General features: G+C 38.2%; 1 protein-coding gene across 2 annotated transcripts in view; it reads right to left on the bottom strand.

Annotated features, from left to right (window-relative positions):
• Window positions 1-19,579, bottom strand: part of antxr2a (ANTXR cell adhesion molecule 2a) — a 46,692-nt gene extending 27,113 nt beyond the window's left edge. Inside the window, exons 1-15 of one of the 2 annotated variants that reach the window (XM_058774683.1) lie at window positions 19,069-19,205; window positions 18,763-18,851; window positions 16,496-16,567; window positions 14,580-14,651; window positions 14,252-14,333; window positions 13,753-13,857; window positions 13,606-13,674; window positions 12,227-12,307; window positions 9,900-9,960; window positions 9,667-9,762; window positions 8,456-8,525; window positions 5,124-5,202; window positions 4,842-4,937; window positions 2,099-2,143; window positions 1,341-1,436 (exon numbers count right to left, since the gene is read on the bottom strand). In XM_058774683.1, coding sequence (XP_058630666.1) covers window positions 1,341-1,436; window positions 2,099-2,143; window positions 4,842-4,937; window positions 5,124-5,202; window positions 8,456-8,525; window positions 9,667-9,762; window positions 9,900-9,960; window positions 12,227-12,307; window positions 13,606-13,674; window positions 13,753-13,857; window positions 14,252-14,333; window positions 14,580-14,644 — 945 coding nt within the window. In that variant the 5' untranslated portion in view covers window positions 14,645-14,651; window positions 16,496-16,567; window positions 18,763-18,851; window positions 19,069-19,205. Of the gene's footprint in view, window positions 1-1,340; window positions 1,437-2,098; window positions 2,144-4,841; window positions 4,938-5,123; window positions 5,203-8,455; window positions 8,526-9,666; window positions 9,763-9,899; window positions 9,961-12,226; window positions 12,308-13,605; window positions 13,675-13,752; window positions 13,858-14,251; window positions 14,334-14,579; window positions 14,652-16,495; window positions 16,568-18,762; window positions 18,852-19,068 lie in introns of both variants that reach the window. The other variant, XM_058774682.1, reaches the window with a different exon arrangement.
• Window positions 19,580-19,797: the final 218 nt, after the last annotated feature.

Genomic DNA, 19,797 nt, shown 5'->3' with positions numbered 1-19,797 from the left:
AATGGAAGTCAGCAAGATGAATTCATCTCGTCACAGCAGTTCTCAATCCTTCAGCGTCAACATGACTTAAGACAGCGGGACATCATGGAAGCTGAACTGGCAGGGCACTGTCACGTCAAAGCCATCAGTCAGGGGCTGTGCTACATTTAAGGGGATTTCTATCAGAAACTTTGAGCTTGACATCACAGACACAAAGGCTTTTAGACGGGCAAGAAGAGCAAGTGTTCTTGTGTGGATCCAAAGGAAACAATATGTTTTCTTTTCCAAGCTCACTTCATCAATCCTCCACCTGATTATTTAGGTCTGGACCAAAATGGTCATGAATATATGACCTTTAGCAGTTAAGTATACTAAGATTTGCATGTCATCTAAAGCAACCCAAGTAGTACTACCATATCAAATGAACAATATAACCTAGAATTATGTTCATAAAGCAATATCACATGAGCCGGGGTGCTGTTGTACTGAATAAGAGTAAGTTATTTTGCAGTTCTTTAAACATTTTAACAAGTTAATATCAAATAACGTACACCTGACCTGTTAGTTTTTTTTTTTTTTTTGGTAATGAACAGTTTAAATGCTAAAAGTCAATTTAGGTAATTATAATGTCAATGTAACATTATAATGTACAGTATGAAAATGAATATTTTTTATATATTCCTGTTTATCTTTGAGATTTATTAAAAATGACATTTAACTGTGTTATACAATTATTCTGTTGTGTAAATAACTTTAGGTAAGAGTCTGATGAAAGCAAAAAAATAAAAATACAATACAATTAAATATCCGAAATCCAAAAATATATAAAAACAAAAACTCTAATGTCAACTGATAACCAATATGGTATCAATATATTGTGTATCCCTATGTGTGACCCAAATCAAAGCACCCAACTCCATGTCCACTCCTGATTTTCCATTTTCTGCTAAACTCTCAGTTCACTGTCACTGGTGAGAGAAAGCCAAAGAAAACCAGGATAGTCCAACTTTCCAAAAACATACTTGCTTCAGCCTCCAGGCAAAATTACACACCCCCACTTGAACTCTGCACAGCTCATTTACCGTTCAAAACTGTTGTATAAAATACAATTTTATGTTAGTCCTAGAATTATGAAGACTGTCAGAAAAAGAAACATCTTGATGTAGAAATACGTGACTTAATAAACATACAAAGCATTAATAATGTCAGGTAGGCCATTAACACTCCTGAGAGAGAGAGTGGAGGTGGTGGACAACTGCTAAATGCTCAAAGACAGCTGTGATGACATCAAAACCTTTCCTGTCATCGGGGGGCTGCAAATCATTATAAGCATCATTAAAGCATAATGTCTCGATGTTCACCTCCATGCGTTTGATTCCACCAGCTCCTCTTCCTCCATAATAAGATGCATCCACGGTTGGCCACTTTTTCTTGGGTTCTGGTTCTGGCTCTGGCTTCTGAAAAAAATAAACATGGACAGAAACTAAAACTTTCAGCTTCAAAGAAAGCATTGCAATTACAGCAGATGCGTGACTTTTATATTTATGCACACTACCATTCAAAAGTTTGGGGTCATTAAGATTTTAATTAGTATTTGAATATTTTAGGAATTATATTTTTGGAAAACGTAATTCATTCCTGTGCTGCCAAAACTGGATTTTCCTAAATCAGTCTTTAGAGTCACAAGATCCTTCAGAAATCATGCCAATACGCTGATTTGGTGCTCAAGAGGCATATATTATTATTATTATTATTATCAATGCCTAAATCAGTTGTGCTGCTAATTATTTTTGTAAAAAAAACATTGATACATTTTTTTTCTTTTTATGAATAGCATTTATTTGTAACATTTATAGTAACATTAATGTCTTCACTGCTACTTTTGACCTATTTAATGCATCCTTGCTGAATAAAAACCTTTCCTGTAGCTCAAATAGTAGAGCAACGCCAAAATCATGGGTTCGATTCCCAGGGAAAGCATGAGCTGATAAAATGTAAAAAACTATAACTTGAATGCAATGTAAATCGCTTTGGATAAAAGTGTCTCATAAATGTAAATGTAAATATATTTTATACAAAAAAACAAAACAACAAAAAAAAAATAATAATAATAACTTACAGGTGGAGGTGGAGGAGGTCTTTGAGGGGGTGGGTCTTTAATAACCTGAGAAAAGAAAGAGAATATTTAGAACAACAAGTTGAACAACTGGAGCCTGGCACCACCACAATTGATTACAGGGATCTGCTTGTAAACTAACCCTGTAGGCCCCTGGTGCAAAATAAAGAAAGCCCAAAAATCAACTTGTTGACAGGGGAGTCTTTGGGGTGAGCACAGTGGTCCGTTTACCTCTTAATTAATTGGATGAGGTTCAACGCTCCCCTGCAATCCCCCAATCATAAAGTCCTGAGGAATTAATTAGCTGCAATGAAATGCAGAAGGGAAACTTGGGCTTCACTCCAGGCCGATCCCCAGTGCAAAGGAGAGGAGAGTTAACAGGATGAGATGTCTTCCTGCAGCACTTTCTGTGACTGCTTATCTGTCACAAGAAACACTACGCTGGATTCAGCAGTCAGCAGGTGACTTCACTCACAGTCAAGACGTCTTCCTCACTGGAAATGTCGTCATATTAGTGCTCACTCAGCAAACTGCTTATCAACTAAGCTGACACATCTAACCACTCTTCAACATGATGGATAAATGTGTTACTAGACAAAAGTTTATGTTTGAATCCAATGTCATTTGCCATTCCCAGTCACTGAGGTTAAAAGGGCAATATAATGGCTACATATGTAATTCGAAAAGCACAGCATAGATGAATCTAGATAAAATCTAGATAAAATGCCTTGGATGTGACCATGTTTCACCTGTCAACCATGTAACCCCTTCCATTGCTGATGCTTTCCAAAATGGAAGCAAGCCTTGTCTCATTAAACATGAAAGATGGATACACTGCCATTGCAGGTTAAGCATTTACTAAATTAGTTTTCAGGAAAAAAAATGCCTTTTAATCATCACATATCATGGGTAGAACAGCTGTTTCATTCACATTAAAGTGCACTGATACCATTTCGCCATTGTTACCATTATAATGATGGAAAATGATCAATTAGAGTTAATTAATTGCTCTTTGACTCACAACTGACTGCTGGAAAATCCAGTCCCATCCGTCCGTGGGGCCCCAGCATGTGATGATTAACATAACTTTGGACAGAACCTTGTGCTAAAGGATTAGCTTTTTTATTGAGTAATTAAAGAGCAGATTTATATTTGCCAGACATATTGTGGGACAAATAAGGCATTACACAAATGACACGCTGGGCTGTTAGGTTCTCAAACTACCTGACGGACAGATGTGGAGCTGGGACAACCCTTTAAATGTGGTTCGGACGATAAAGAGCTGATAATTAAATCCTAAAATGTCAGTGTACTTAGCCATCTGACACTCGCGCGAGGGGCAAAAAACTAGTGGCACAGCTGTGGAATCGACCAATCACAGCCCAGCAGTGCAACGTCCCCATATGGCTTTCGGGATAATTGTCCAATTGGAGTTTATAATCTGTCCATTTCACCCCTCTGAACACAATGTTGTGTCAAGCTGTTTCCCAGGCTTAACATGATCATGGACAAGTAGCAGGTAGCATATTTGCAAATTAAAATGGTGCATTGCCATTAACATCAAATTAACCTGTTTGCAGTAAAACAACAAATGAATGACCTAAGAGTGTGTTCTCAGAACATAAATAAACAGATGCCTTTATCTAAATAAAATTACGTTTAATATTTAATTAAAAAAAATAATTTATAAATAAAATGTTTTTTATTTATTTACATATATGGCACTTAATGTTTAGATAGACAACTGTAGTCAATTTAGTTTTTGAACTGACCCATTTCATGGCGCAAAAACACATACTTTCATACTTGACCCTCTACTTTCTTATGACCTTTCTAATTATTATTTGGTTAAATTTTGGCATTTCTGCTAAAAACGTGTTGCCGTGGCTGTGGATACTAATTTGTGTGTTTCGGGGGGATGAGGTGCTTCTGTATTTCTCTGATTGCTGAAAACTGGCAAGGCTGAGTTTAAATATTAACAAAGCACACATGGCCCTTCTCTTGTGCCGGGGTCCCTGATGGAGAGGAACAGCAGCTCCTCCACCAAGACAAACAGGGCCGAGTCCAGACATGCTGCGGGGGGTTTACATTTTAATGCCTTTGTTGGTTTTCCAAAATATGCTTCCATCTCATCCTGGAAAGGCTCCCGCCAGGTTCTCAAAGAGAGGTGGTGCATATCATTTTGTGGTGCAGTGACGCTGATTGCCATAGCGATACTCGCCAGCTCCACGAATTCTAGATGTTTTGTAAGTGCACCATCTGTATATACAAGCACATCAGAGCCCGAGAAGTGTAGCTGCTTTTTTATTTAAATTATTATTATATTATAATAGAAGAGTGTACTTTGTTTGTTTAAAAACACATGCACCAACAGGAAAAGAGCTTTTTTTTTTTTTTCACACATATGAAATACTTCTGTATTTTTGGCAGCTGGTCTAGTTGCACGTATCAGATGAATAGTCAGGATGTGGTCAGGTCTGTGTATCGTGCTTCCCTTGAAAAGTAAACCAGAGCACTATATTACAGCAATAGAGCTCCTACTACTAATTTCTTATCTTTCTTATTTGTCAAACGAGTGATGTAAACTTCAAGAGAATTTACAGTTAAATACCATATAGGCAAATATAAATCATGAGAAATAAACATGTTAATGTTAATCTCAATACCAGTTAAATCTCAATATAGATTCTGTAGGTGAAAAGGGACAAAATTCACACGGGGATGCTTGAAGACATGTGACACTTACGATAGTGCAGCAGAGAGGCCAGAACCACCACATCAGAACCAAAGCCAACAGGAGAAAGAGCACCAAGAACACAATGGCCACCACTGTGCCGTCCGACTAATGAGAGAGGGAACATTTACAGTTAGCTTAAAAACAGGATAACAGCAAAATGTTATGAAAACAGAAAGAAACAAAGGAAATACTGCATGTAATATAAAACAAATTTTTAAAGTTCTAAATTCTGTAATAAATATATAAGCTGAAGAGACATTTTCGGAAAATCTGATCTCATGTTTGACTCACACATGTGGAGGCAGTGATGATGAAAGCACTGGAGATATACGATGTGCCACTGTTCAAACTAATCAGAGCCTCCATTTGTCTATAGGAAGAGAACACATAATTGGACATTTGAATGTTTTTTTTAATGTAATGGTAATTACACACTGCTTTGAATAAAGTTTGAAAATAAGCAATGGAATATAGTTATTCTTCAAGCACAACCGTATAGTCTGCTTTACTTGCAGGGATTTTTTTGTAATATGTTTCTGTAATATGACGACAGTTACAGTAAAAATGGAGAAGCAACTACAGGGAACGGGTCAATTTGGGAATTATTTAGAATATGATGCAATGTTTGATAAAATAAGTGTGTTATAATAGGGAGTGTTTTACAGACTGAATGGAAGAAAAAGGGAATTACTATAACTCATGTCGAAAGTATACCAAAATAGGCAAAAAATAAAAATAAAATTAAATATGAATTCAAAATTAAAACTAATGAACTACATAAACTACAAATACATCAAAAATTCAAAACTAGTGATGCTTACTGGTGTCATGAAGATTATTTGAAGTTTAAGTCCTACAGAATTTGAGTTGAAATTCTCTCTTATTTACTGAGGAGGGAGTTGAAGGTGGCTCGCAATTAAGGCACTAATGATGAACGGCATTGTAATTTCCATATGTCTATTATGCAGGAGACAATTACCATGGGGCTAATGAGAATCCTCAAGCAGGAAATCGACTGACTGAACGCCTGAGATCCTTCCCAAAATGAGAGAATATGTAAAAAAGACAGACCACTGTCTGCAGAGCCAATGACGATGCAATAGAGACATTGCAGGATAAGAGTTATCTACAGCGAACAACAAGGATTTCACTCGTTTTTGGGTCTTGCGCAAAGCATTACCAATGAGAACAGCAAGGTTACTTCACAAACAACAACCAAAGAACTAACTTTTCCCATAACTGCCTAACCCCCACTCTAAAATCTGTCACAGTACTGCACTGTAATGTAGTTTTTTGGTCTCTTGAGGGTTTTTACATGATATTAGCTTGAATTGTCATAGCCTTTTGAAAATCTAGTCCTGAGGCTGCAGGAAGCTTGTAAAGGGTTTTTTGCATGTTAACTAGGTCCGTGTGCTGAATGGATGAGAGGAGAGGCTAATTCAGCTGACATACTCAATACATGTAAATGGAAGGCAGGTTGTTAATCAAGCTGGATATATGTATGTTTGGTGAAGAGAGGAGAACCGATTCACTAAATTATTTTATTTTGCACTTGACTTGACGCTCTAAAATTCCTCAGATCACCTTTGTTCAGTCTTTGTTGGACACAAAGTAGTTCTGGAGGAATATTTATGTGATGCTCCGTGAGAACTGATTACATTCGATCAGAATTCTTGGACACACTGCAATTGGCAACAAACACCACAATCAATGAAGGCTGATTTATTTATCTTTAGAGGTACTCTGAAACCACAGTGCCTGCCAGAATGTCCCATATCAAAAAAGGAAACTCTGTGGTAAACTCTAAAAGGCATTCCCAATTACATTTATTTATATTGAAATCAGGTGAATCCCTTGCTAAACAACACTGCCTCATCTAATGTTTTCTTTTGTCTAGAAATGCAGAGTAGAAGACACAAAAGTGCTCTTGGAGTCACAGAAGGCCCCTCGTAGCACCACAGGAGACTGAGAGTGGTGTGTGAGTTTGATTTCTTGTCACAAAGCACATGGTGACAGAAACTGAAAGTGATGTAGCTGAATGGGATGACACGGGTGTCACTAAAGGCATTATTGCATTATTGAAGGCCTAACATGCAGCAGGCCTCACAGACTGCAACACAATGGCGAACAGGCCTGACTGAAGTTTAAGCAAAGTTAAATCTGTTTTACTGCCAAGTAATGACATCACATTGTTTTGAAATGAAATGCTGCTATTATTTTTTTCATTTTACGTTTGAATTGTTTTTGTGCCAGGATAAAACTGCTTACAACAAATACATTATACTTGATATCAGTTAAAAAATATATATATATTGCCAGCTTAAATCATTTCAATGTGCTTAGCTACCTCTTGTTAGTAGCATGTAGCATACACTATACTTCATAATTTTGGGGTCAGTAAGATTTTGTTTCTCTTTTATCCAGCAAAGATGGATTAAATTGATCAAAAGTATCAGTAAAGCCATTTATAATGTTACAAACGATTTCATTTTAGAAAGAGTGACCATCATTTTATCATCTAGCAGAGTGAGAGGAGGAGCTCTGGTGGAGGCAGCGCTGCCATGTTATCTGGGCGCATCTCCCACCCCCTGTGCAGATGGAACTAAAATGGCGGCCTGACAGATCAGATTGATTATTGATGAGGCACGTTCCACCACTCGCGCTGCAGGCAGGTGTCAGGTCTGTCCCTCAGTTATTTTTCTCACTCCGTTGTTGTTATGAAAACGCAGGTGAGGACATGCTGCTGCCAGACAAAAGTTCCTCACCCCCTCCAGCCAAAGACTCAAAGGGACGGGGCCGGCCAGCGCTAATGGGCAGGCTGACAGATGCCCTAGATCCTGGTCTGACGAACCAACAGCTGTCGTTGCAGATGAGACCCTTATATCTGGCGCTACGTCACTGAACCACGAAGACCCTTTAAATCCCAAAAAGACACTATTTGATATTCCTTAGTGGTCTGTTGAGTAGGAACTGTTCAGGGCAACTCATATACAGTATGTTTGCATATATAATATAAATGACATGAACTACTTGTTTCTAGGTGGCATATCCTAGATATGCTTCCGATCAAAAACAGGCAGTTTTCTCAATGCAAACTGGACAGATGGGTAGAAACGGACAGAGAGTGGTAGGAAAAAGATGTTGCACTCAACGATGTTGCAGGTGTTATGTGGTAGCCCGTTGTCAGTATGCGGTGAATTATTTAAATGGGAGCGTGGAAAAGGGAATCGGTGCATCTGTCGCACATCCTTTTAAAGCCCTCCACCAGATGTGTTTACTAGCCGTTCATAGCAGCAAACTACTTAATGGGTCACAGTTGCCAGCCAAGAGTTAATTAAGCAAGCCTTTTGAATGGCGACCACGTATAGTGGATCAAATGTCCCGGTTAAGTCAGACCATAATTTCACACAAGCTGCTCAAAGCTAATCCCAGATCTAAACAGGGTGCTGCGTCTCTTGGATATTTCAATAACGTAATGCTGTAACATGACATTTGAGGCCGGTGTATCACACAATGTTTTAATGGGTCACAATTGCGCAATAGGCTGTAACAAGATACGTCTGCTTTCTGTACATATGGAGATCTGAGTGACACTTGCTGCTTTATGAAACATGAATACTCACTGTCCCACTGAATACAGCACTGGAGCAGGACACAGGACATAGTTATCCTTCACCTTGCTTGGCTTCACCTCTGCAAAATGAACAGAAAGTTGATCGTGTTATGATCCGCTGCCAAACTAGCTGGAGAACAAACTCCCCCCAAGATGAGTACAGCCAGGCCATTTGTTATGATGTAGAGGCTCACTAGAACTGCTGACGTGTGCACAGGAAGAGTTTAGGGAAGAGCGCCATTTTTTTTTTCATCTCATTTGAAAATGATTTCTTTGTTGCACCACTGCTGAAGGCACCCGGAATTCAACGTTTATGTATTTCCCGTCTGGTTACAAAAGCAGCGAGCAAACATGTGGATGCCATATGTGGATCTGTGATCTAATGATACTGCACTCATAAAGTAAACACCATTCAGAGTCTGCTAGGAACAGATCTAGAGAGCTGACTGCAGTGGCTATATAGCATGTGGCTGCTTATGGAAAACTATACATGTATGATTTTAATACACAGTTAAATAAATAGTTAACAATTAACAATATACCTCATATCGTACCAAACCTATTTGACTTCATTTATTCTGTGAAACACAAATGAAGATGCATTGAAAAATATCCATGCAATGAAAGTGTCCATACAATTAAAGTCAAGTGTAGTTTAGGATCCCCTTGCCTTTAACAGTATGAACCACAGAGACATTTCTCAAACTAATTTTCTTTGTGTTTCACATAATAAAGTCAGTCATAAAGGTTTGAAACAACAACATGAGAGTAAGTAAATGAAAGTACATTTTCTTTTCTGGGTGATATTTCCCTTAAAAAAAATGAGTTGCTTTAGATCAGTGGTCCTCAATCTTAAGCATACAGTATTAAGTTGGACTATATGTTTTATTATAGCGCAATAATAATTATATTAATTTATTAAATTAAATAATCCTGCAGCCCTCCTGAAAGTTCCTCAGTGGGCTCCGCCACCTGGTTAAGAACCACTGCTTTAAATATCTGCTGGTGTAGTTTAACAACTTAGTAGCCTAATGTGACAGTTAAGCCACAAAACATCTTGCATCTTGGGTGCGCTGCATCCTAGGTGTGGCCTGCTTGTCACTTCCTGTCTGGCACAACTGACTTTCAGACACAAAGCCTCTCTTAAATCATTTGGTTTTGTCAATGGAGTATCATATCAAGTAAGGTTGAGATCAGTATATGCAGTATAACCATACTTACTTTGCGTAACTCCATCCACTATGAAACTGCAGAGCACTCCTTCTGTTTGCCTCCCCAGTGTGAACCCGTTCCCTCTCAAAACAATGTCAAAGGTCTCTGAGGTATGTAAAACAGATGAGGACATAATGAGAAGCAATCCTGGGTGTTCACCCAAATCAACGACCACATTCACACACACACAAAAACGCAATTCCATCCACCCTGACAGCTGTAAAAGCCCTTGAAATGCTTACCGTTCACGCAGACACTGGACGGCTCCACTGTTAGAATCTCCGTGCATGATTGCTTGAGGATCTGTATTATGAAAAAAAAAAAAAGTATTTAAATCAGTACTTGTCACTGCTGAATCACTGTATCAGCTATCACAGTATCCGGGTCTTTAGCATTCACGCTGGGGATGTTTGTTATGACAAATCAAGCTCAATGAGACGAGCATCACATACAGTGCAGTGTGGGATAGACCCGTGTCAGCCGTTATGGGGAAATTATGCAGTGCCATTTTCCCTCTTCAGCTCTATTAGAGACCGCAGGCTGACATTATCATATAAACAGGCCTGTGAGAGGCCACCATCGCTTCTCCCATCATCCACATAAATCAACAGAGGACAAACTATGCAAATCTCTGTACACAACGGCAAAAAGGCAACATTAACAGAAAGATATGGTCCTGCAGTGGAGATGAGGCTTCAGACTGAAGTGGAGGACACGTATAAAACAGGCTGATTGAATATGACACCTGATAAACTCTGCTATCATTAAAGGGGAGAAGGAACACTGACTGAACGTCAGGGCTGAAAGATACTCAGGATGGTCTTTATGGCTCTTTAATGAGTTATGAGATGGCACAATACAAGGGAGGTTCATCGCAAGACGTTTCAACTTATTCTCTCTGACAGGTATCTATACACACATAGGAATAGACTTGAAGCATTAGAGCAGCCATCTATCTATAATAATTACACAGATCTTTATAATACAGATTTATGCAGTCAGATTTAATAGCATTTCCTGTGGTATTCTCCAGTATTGTTCTCTGATATTCTTCTGGCTAATAACAGCTCCAAAGCATGATATTGCCATGACTTCACTATACGTTATATATGAGGAGTCGGCGCTGTAAGAGTTAGCACTACAACTACTGCTTTTGAATTTGGCTCAAAATATTCTTGACCTCATTTGTCCACAAAATCCTTCCCTTTCATATCACAACTGGGTCAATATTTATGTTTTTACTCAGAAACCCGTGTTTACACTTAGATCTTTCTGACCGTTTAAGCAAGATCCATTCCCTCCATTACAGGTCTATGTTTTGTGGAGTTATCCACTAATGCCTCCCAGTTGAATAAAAAAATTAAAATACTGATCCCAAATATTTGAACGGTAGTGTAGATATGCAAATTTTTAAATGAAGCCACAAAAAATTTTAAAAAATAAAAACTTTCTCTGCCATCAATCAAAACATTCTTGGAATATTAAATTAGGCCTGGATAAATCTATTCTTTAGGCTTTTGCTTTTTGCAAAATCTCTGTTAAGTCTACTTTAGGCCCAGACTGCAAAGCTGCACAGATGATCTCAAATCCTGGAAATCTGAGCAGAGAGCAACATGAGGCCAACTAGCCCAGCCTCCAAGATTACTAATCACTGGAGAATGCCTGTGTTGCTGGGCCTGAAACTGCATTTGGCCAAACAAACTTACTCAGTAACAAGATGATTGGTCTTTTTTTCATATCTCTTTTCTGGACAAAACAATAAATTACAAGGAGGTCCTGTCTTTTGTCTCGCATGACTAAACCTGAAAAATATCCCAGAAATTGATTCCTGTGGTCACAAAACAACACACCCGTATACAAAAACACTGACATCAGCTGGTGATGGTTTACTGATGGCAGATGATGTTCAGTGTTCGTACCATGTTTACAACGTTAAACCATAAATGCCATGCACACAAAGCAGCAAAAATGCACTGAAAAATACTTGCTGAGGAACACTTCAAAGCATCATGAAGCAAATGGAAAGTATCACAAAAGAATTGTCAACAGACTTGTGCAGGACGAAACTGCTTTGGCAAGTTCATACAAACATGTTTCCCAAAAAACCTACAATTTACAACCAAGTGATGCTACAACTTTCAAAAGCTATATTTTATAAAACTGCCTTTTTGGAAACTTTTCTGTAGTTAAATAATTTTCTGTATGTTAAATAACAAATCTGGATTGTTTTAGCATCAAGCATCTGTCTGAACCCAGTTTGTTAATGGCAAAAAATACATCCATTTTCAAAGATCACAGGACATATTCCCAAAAAGGGCTGTATACGCTAGTTCAGTTGGGATGATGTGCTTGGTGTCGTTTCTCTCAACATTCTTCCCTTGAGTAAAGCATTTAACCCCTTTTTGCTCCACTCCAGGGGGTTGTTCACATAAGAAGTCTACTGTAAGTCGCTTTGAAGAAACTGTCATTTAAATTAGTACTTAATAGTTCAAAGAATGGATCTGTCTTAGTTGACTAGAGCCCTCTATCACACCTTTAGGGATGGGTGCCCCTGGCATGGGGAACTTACCGAGTTAACAATGCCTTTGAGAGCTTGAAAGCCTCCTTTGACTGGGAACACTTGCTCCCTGGTATCAGCCACATCGGCGAGCTGTTGGCATGCAAACAGAGAGAAAATAATAACAGGGCTGATAGCCAAGCAAGAAAAAAATGTGCTGACATTTCCTCTTCTTTAACTCAGTTTGTCATCGCTACAGAAACAGGAAGAGAGAAGCAGTCCTGTAATTACAAGAAACTCTGCAAAACCCACTGCACTTGGTGAAGCTTTAGAGACCTTTTTAAGTGTCAATCGCACATGTTTTCTGTGTAGTATTCACAATATTTTAAAGGGGTGGTTGATTGCAATTTCACTTTTTTAACGTAAGTTAGTGTGTAATGTTGCTGTTTGAGCATAAACAATATCTGCAAAGTTGCAAAGTCTTTTAAAATTCTGGAAGTTTAATGCCTACAAAAACGGCTGGTAAGGGACTACAACAAACTACTTCCCGGGCCTGATACGTCACGGACCCAGATAAACCCCGCCATCGGGAACATGTAAGGAAGGGGGCGAGGCCATGCTGTGCTGCTTTAGAGAACAGGAAGAGAAAACTAGGGGTGCACGTAAAAATCTATTCATATTTGAATCGCGATTCTGTCTTCTAAAGATTCTAATGGATTCACAAGTTTCAAAATTAATGTTCTAAAACAGCCGTTCTTAATACTGATCCTCGCGTCGCCCTGCTCTGCATCTCTCTCTCTCTCTCTCTCATTCAGATCGTCAGATCAGCTCCAACAAACTGTTCCAATTATACATTTTCACATAGCAATGAGAAGCGTTATACATGGACGCGTGTGCGGTTGCCGTACTGTATTAAAGCTTTAATCAGAATAAAACCGTATATTAAAAGCTAACATAAGCAGTAGCATAATAACAGCGTATCTAAAAGTATGAGACAACAAACAAACATACCATTAAGAGCCGTGCTTGCACAGGTTCTGCGCAATCCTCTTCGCTAATATCCTCTGTGTCTCAATCGGGCTCAAATTGATAAGCAATATAGACGACGCCATTGTTTACAATACAACCGGAGCACATGCCGCTGAGCTGAGGGGTGGGACATTAGATGCACACTCGGCGGTTTAGTGAATCACAACACACTGAGCCAGCTAACCAATCAGAGCCCATCACATATTTCTGAGGGAGAGGCTTCATAAAAACAGGAAATAATCGAGGCGTTTGTCAGAGAAGGGACAGAGCGGTGTGGAATAAAGGTAAATTATATGAAAAATAATGTGTTTTTTAAAAAACGAAGCATGAACACATGTTAGACTGCACCCCATAAACACAATCAAGCCTAGAAAAAAACCAGTAAACCACCCCTTTAAAATCTGCTGGAATGCCAGTATTACCTGTTCTTCATCAAAGTCCTTTACGCCGACACAGTACACACGGGCCCCAAACGTCCTTGCTAAATCAGCCTATACACACAACAAACAGTCATAACAATGCAATTGTTAAATTAAGGAAAATATGTATGATTTTAGACACCAGCTCACCTCATCCTTAGTGAGTTGATGGATATATGGTTCAAGCTTTCCATCAGTCAAAGCCACAATGATGCTAGAGGACTTTTTATGCTGTTCTTTCATTTGTTCAGTTGCCTGGAAAGAGAAAGGGAGTGATAGTTGTGTGAGTAGAAACGTATCTATTTTCTCAAAAACTGGAGGGATGTATAAAAATATTTAAATTTTCTATCATTGTATCAAAGACACAGACCTCATCTTGAGGCCAGATGAATTCAGGTCATTGAATGTGGTGTGTTTACTTAGAAAGACGTAATTATACCTTATCTTGGTCATGAGGGGAACCAAACAGTTTACCAAGTTTCATTTTGTTTATTTCAGTACAAGACTAAAGTCCAGGAAATACAGTCAGTCGAATATATTTACACTACTGTTTCTGCACAGCATTAAAGTTTTTTTAAATAAATTAATTTCTTAAAACAGACACACCAATTCCATTCCACTGTTTATGATAAAAAAAGATGTTATTTGCCTGTTTAATTCCTTCATGCATGTAGGTTTCTCCTGCTGGTTTGACTGCATTTAAATCCCTCAGTCCTTTATTTATTTTTGCCCTGGTAATGAAAAGCAAGGAATATTCTAATCAGTGTACATGGAAGAAATATTCTACTAAATGTTATGCTCGCAATAAGATGTAATGGAAATATAAAAGTCATGTAAAACCATCTACATATGAATGAAACCTTTGCACCATAAATATTTACTCCTCTTTAATGTGCTGTACAACACAAACACATGGTGTATTACTATCTTTCTTACACTAGAGACTGCAAACACTTCATGCAAGCTTGATTCCATACCTGTCTCCAGTGAGCTCTAACACAATCTCTGCTTTCGATGAAAACACTATGAAGGACACTCGCATATTTGGACTGGAATGAAAAAATGGGAAAAATGGAAAAACGCTGTAAATGAATGACAAATGGAAAATCAAGCCCTGCCGCAAATTCTAGTTGGACACATGGACACATTTGTTTTTTTTTTACCACAGCAAAAAGCTCTTCAGAAGAGACTTGATTTTATACTTTATTAAAAAAGCCAAATACAAGCATTGCTGCAAATGAGGCAGAGAAATCCTGTGATGTAGAAAGTCTAGCTGTTCTCATGATCTTTTCGCAACCGTAAGAGTTGGTTCATGCGTAAGATAGCTAGTGTGACCAGCTAATAAAAGCTTGTGACTGGGAAAAAAAATCCCTTCTGCCTGGACCAAGGAAGTGATTAATTGATATGCAGACAGGAAACAGGTTGTCATGTGTGATTCATGCAGACATCCTGTTGGTGATTATATTTATACCTGTCACTTATATATATATATTCCTCCTACCTTTTGCAATAAGAGAAGGACAAACAAGCAGCCACACAACTTTTCTGCATAACAGTGATGCAATACAGATGTGCATTTGGACCTATGTCAAGTTCAAAAAGTAGAACAACGACATTAAAACATTACAGTATTTAGCATTTTGAATTGGGTTTTAATTATACTTCAGTTTAAAGGTTTTAGTAATCAAAATCGTCAAAACGATGGATTTTATTTCCTAATGATACTGGAACAGCATTCTTTTCTCAGAAAGAACTGACACATAATCTGACAACAAATATATAGCTGATAATGACAAGTACATTTCAATGAAGCAGTTGGTCTTTTTCACAACCTTCTGTCACGAAAGCTGACACAGCATAGGAACATGTTGGGTTCCTCTACACATTTGAAGTCAGGTCTCAGGACTGAGCATAAGGAGAGGTGCTGCTTTTTCTCACTCATGACATCCAATCCACAACCATCCCCCACATGAGATACTCAGTGAGAATATCCAAATGTATCCAAGCAGCCAAATTTTGGTAACAAAAATCAGATGAAGAAGAGGCAAGAGAACTGAACTTTTCGCGGGCTGATTAAGTGATAAATGCAACAATGACTCGCCAAACGGTATTACGATACCCTGAGTAAACAAAAAATTGTCCTGAAAAGGAAATGCCCTTCAGTGTTCCTGAATATTTAAAGAATACAGATGTACTGTAACCTACTTGTATCGTCTTTCAGCTTGGTCCCTTATTACACCATCAAACAACACAGGAACCCCTTACACAGATATTCTAGGTAATTCCTAAATGATATATTCATACAGCAGGTCCATTCAATGCTTAAAAAAGCACCCTAAAAAGACCACATGGCACAACAGAAGACCATCAAAGTCTATGGCAGACTGCACTGGTCTTCCTGCACTCATGACTTAAAGTACATTGGCTGCGTCTTCTCCTTTCATGTGTGAGGGATAAGTGTGCTGTTGGATGGTTGCAGTGCAAATGGCCATTCTCACAGCCCAGAAGACTGAGCCTCCTTGCCACCCACTCCCACCTGCTCCCTTTGCTATTTTCTCAAGCAGACTGCTTTCTTCTGGCTAGGTCGCTACCGTCTGTATTGGCACATACATTGAGTCAACGTTACATAAGTTCAAATTCATCTGGCGATTTTTCTTTTGTATATATATATATATATATATATATATATATATACATACTTTTTGTTTTTTTTCCCCTTCCCCCCACTGTAGGGCCATCTCAGAAAGGGATGTGTAGCTGCTGTGCAACCAAATTAGCATTTAGCTTTGATTCAAGTGAAGTGATGGATGACTTTCTTTGATGTGGTGAAATGGGAGATACTTTCAGAATTGTACAAGCAACTTGTCGGGCAGCATAAAACTACAATATTTACCTAACAAATTTCTCTGTAAGATTTTTGACGAAATCATAGATCTGATTCCAGTCGGTCGAAACACTCCCAGATCTGTAAGGAAGCACATGAAAAACAAAGTCAGCACTAAAAAAAAACAGCTTGAGGCAATTATATTTAAATCCTTAAGTGAAATGTCCCCATCTGGTTACTGTAAGAGTTGTGCTGTTGATTACATTGTGGCAAACAAGCTGCTGAATCAGTTACACTTTAGTGTTAACACGGTCTCAGTGAAATGGTGTCTGTCTATAATGGGCTCAGGACAGACCTTGAGCTATGATAACAACATACAGTATGAGTCAAAGCACTTCATTGTAACTGCTGACCATTTCAATTCCCAGTAAAACTCAGTCCTTGAACCACTGCATCATTCCAACACCAAACATCAAACTAGCGGGTCAGTGGTGGATGTCCAGTGTATACATAACAGCAAATGAGACAAACTACACCAAAAACATGATATAGCCTATAAATTACCGTTCAAAAGTCTCTAATGCTCACCTAAGCTACATTTATTTGATTAAAAATACAAAATTACAGTAAAAAAATGGTAGTATTGTGAAATACGATTACAATTGAAAAGGAATGTTTTTCGATTTCACTATATTTTACAATTAATTCCTGTGATGGAAAATCTGAATTTTCAATAGCCATTATTCCAGTCTTCAGTGTCACAGAAATCCTTCAGAAATCATTCAGTTTAATATTTTGGGGGAATTCTCAGAAGAAAAGAAGAGTACAAGAGTACAGAATTTACTTGAAATAGCCTTGGAATATCCTTTGTGACATTTTAATTGTCTTTTCTGTCACCCTTGATTCATTTAATGCTTCATTTTTTAATAAATTCATTTCTTTTGTATAAAAATCACACTGACACCAAACTTTTAAATGGCAGTGTAATTCCAAAACAAAAAATGTTTACTGCCCATTAACAAGACTGTTGGTATAAAGTGGCACATATTAACTGGCCAAGCTAACATAGTTATTAATAACATAGTTATTAAGCAATGCTGATAATCTCAAAATTGTCAAATATCAGCCTATTAATTAGCCTGGCTGAATAAAACAAATATTTTTACATTTTAAGATATTTAGCAGATAAACAAGATGAAAATATCCAACAAAGCATAAAATGTATTGTCATTTTCTTGAACAGAAAGAAAACTATAAGCATTTACAATTATTCTGTGTGTTTATATTAGCTATTATGTCAATTTATTGTTCTTATTGGCTCTTATTATAAGGATGCTTACACTTCTGTTTGGTATAGCGTACAAATCATGTTAAACTGGCAAGTAATGGGACAGGTAACAGAGAACACACAACTTTGGCCAAGCTAGGACTCCAAAGCCAAAAAGGTCTATAGCACATACAAAAAAACTCAGATGAACATCAAATGAAGCTGTGGTATAATGAATGCCTAGCCAGAATGCAACTGTAAACATACATACTGCGATGATTTCATAATAATTTTGATTATTATTCCATTATTGCAAAATATGTATATATACGATCCATTAATCAATTCAAGTGGAAGTGGACTTCTGCGACATTAACCTCAATGCAATGCAGTGTCTTTAATGAGAAAAGTGTATAAAATGTGCCCTTGATGTAATAGCTACAAGGTAATTGAACTAATAATTATAGTCCACTGCATGTGCTGAGAACATAAAACACAAGCGATAGGTAATTAGAAAATCATTTTTTATGTTTTGTCTTCTTCTTTGTCTCAAGCCAAGGTCAGAGAATCTAGATAAGCTTTAGTGGGATCATCAGAGAACATCATACCACATCCAGTAAGAAAAATGGTCTGGACCAGTGAAGGGAAGTTTGATTTCCGATTATTGAGGCCGGATCTGCTGGTCTTGACCAGTCATTATGCATGGCTGGTTCTGTGCTGCTCTAAGATCTTCAAAAAGAGGAAAGAGCATATCTGTGCCATCATCCTGTAATATTCGCAGACAGGATGGAGGACTGCACTGAGGCAAACAAAAGATTCTCAAAGGAGTGCAAGTTAATATGAAACATTACACATGCAGATGAAAGACAGACAGTTAGACTGATGGATATACAGATATGTAGACAGAAAAGAGGTACGGATAGTCTTCTTGAACTTGTGTACATCAATTAGATATACAGAAAGAGGATAGATAGATAGATAGATAGATAGATAGATAGATAGATAGATATATAGATAGATGTCAGCGTTTATCCCCTACTTCTGCAATCACCAATCTCCCTGTACCAACCAAAACTGCTTGTGTCTCAAGTCTCAAAAGACTTATTTCAGCCAAGTGTCTTGTTGTGTGGCTTGAACGATGTTGGACGCCAACAGTGTCTGCCACAAATGTAAAATCAGGTCAAACTGCAGAATAGCTGACACGGACAGTTAACTGGACGCTATTCACACCTTAACCTACAAAAACGAGCTTGGTGTGATGTAAACGATATATACAACATTATAAATAGTAACTCTCTGCGTTATACATGCATATGTTTTGTCTTGATGACTTTGAATTCTGAACAACATCAAAGTGTTTGAGTAGCCTACTTACCGGTCCAAAACAAAGTAAAGATCGTATGCTCCGTGACAAGAAGAGGTTTCTGCTTTAAAAGTTGAAAAACATAAACAGAAGAAAAGCGTCACCGTGGTCGCCACGGTCCAGAGAGTTTTCTTTGTCATGACGGCGAGCTTTGCATCCGCGGAATAAAATCGTAAAAGTGGGCCTAAAACCGACTTGAATGGCGTTTTATTATAAGAAGTGGCATAAAAGCAATGTCAAGTTCAAAACAACGGCGCTGTGTCCCCCGGTCTGGCGCAACATGATCTAATTTATAGCGTTGCAGAAAAGTTCAACATCTTCCTGTGAAACATAGGATATGCAACGTCACGACATCTGATTTCTTCACTTATCCGTTTTACGCCACCCCTAAAACAAACTGACCGGTGTCGGTTTTTGCGAGTGATGACAAGGAAAGCGCAGAGAAGTTGTTTGAAAAGTTCTTTGCGAGTTGGAGTACTTCACCCAGTTTTTGTTGCGCATGCGCGTCCGCCCAGATGTGCAACACTGTTTTGAGGTCAAATGCCGTTTGGCTCGCGCACACACACCCAGCAGCTGCGATCCTTTAACTTAACAGGATGCGTGTTTGAATAGGACTATAAAAGAAACAGTGCTCCTTTTTTTCTGTGGGATACTGATTGTATTTGGTAGGGTTAACAGTGATTGCATTTTGATTGCAGACTGTAAACAGACAAGCCCTGTACCCCTGTATGTGGCAAGATA

Source organism: Onychostoma macrolepis, chromosome 05 (assembly GCF_012432095.1).
Source record: "Onychostoma macrolepis isolate SWU-2019 chromosome 05, ASM1243209v1, whole genome shotgun sequence".
Classification (NCBI taxonomy): domain Eukaryota; kingdom Metazoa; phylum Chordata; class Actinopteri; order Cypriniformes; family Cyprinidae; genus Onychostoma; species Onychostoma macrolepis.
Note: the sequence above shows the minus strand (reverse complement) of the source record. Positions and strands in the feature narration are given on the sequence as shown.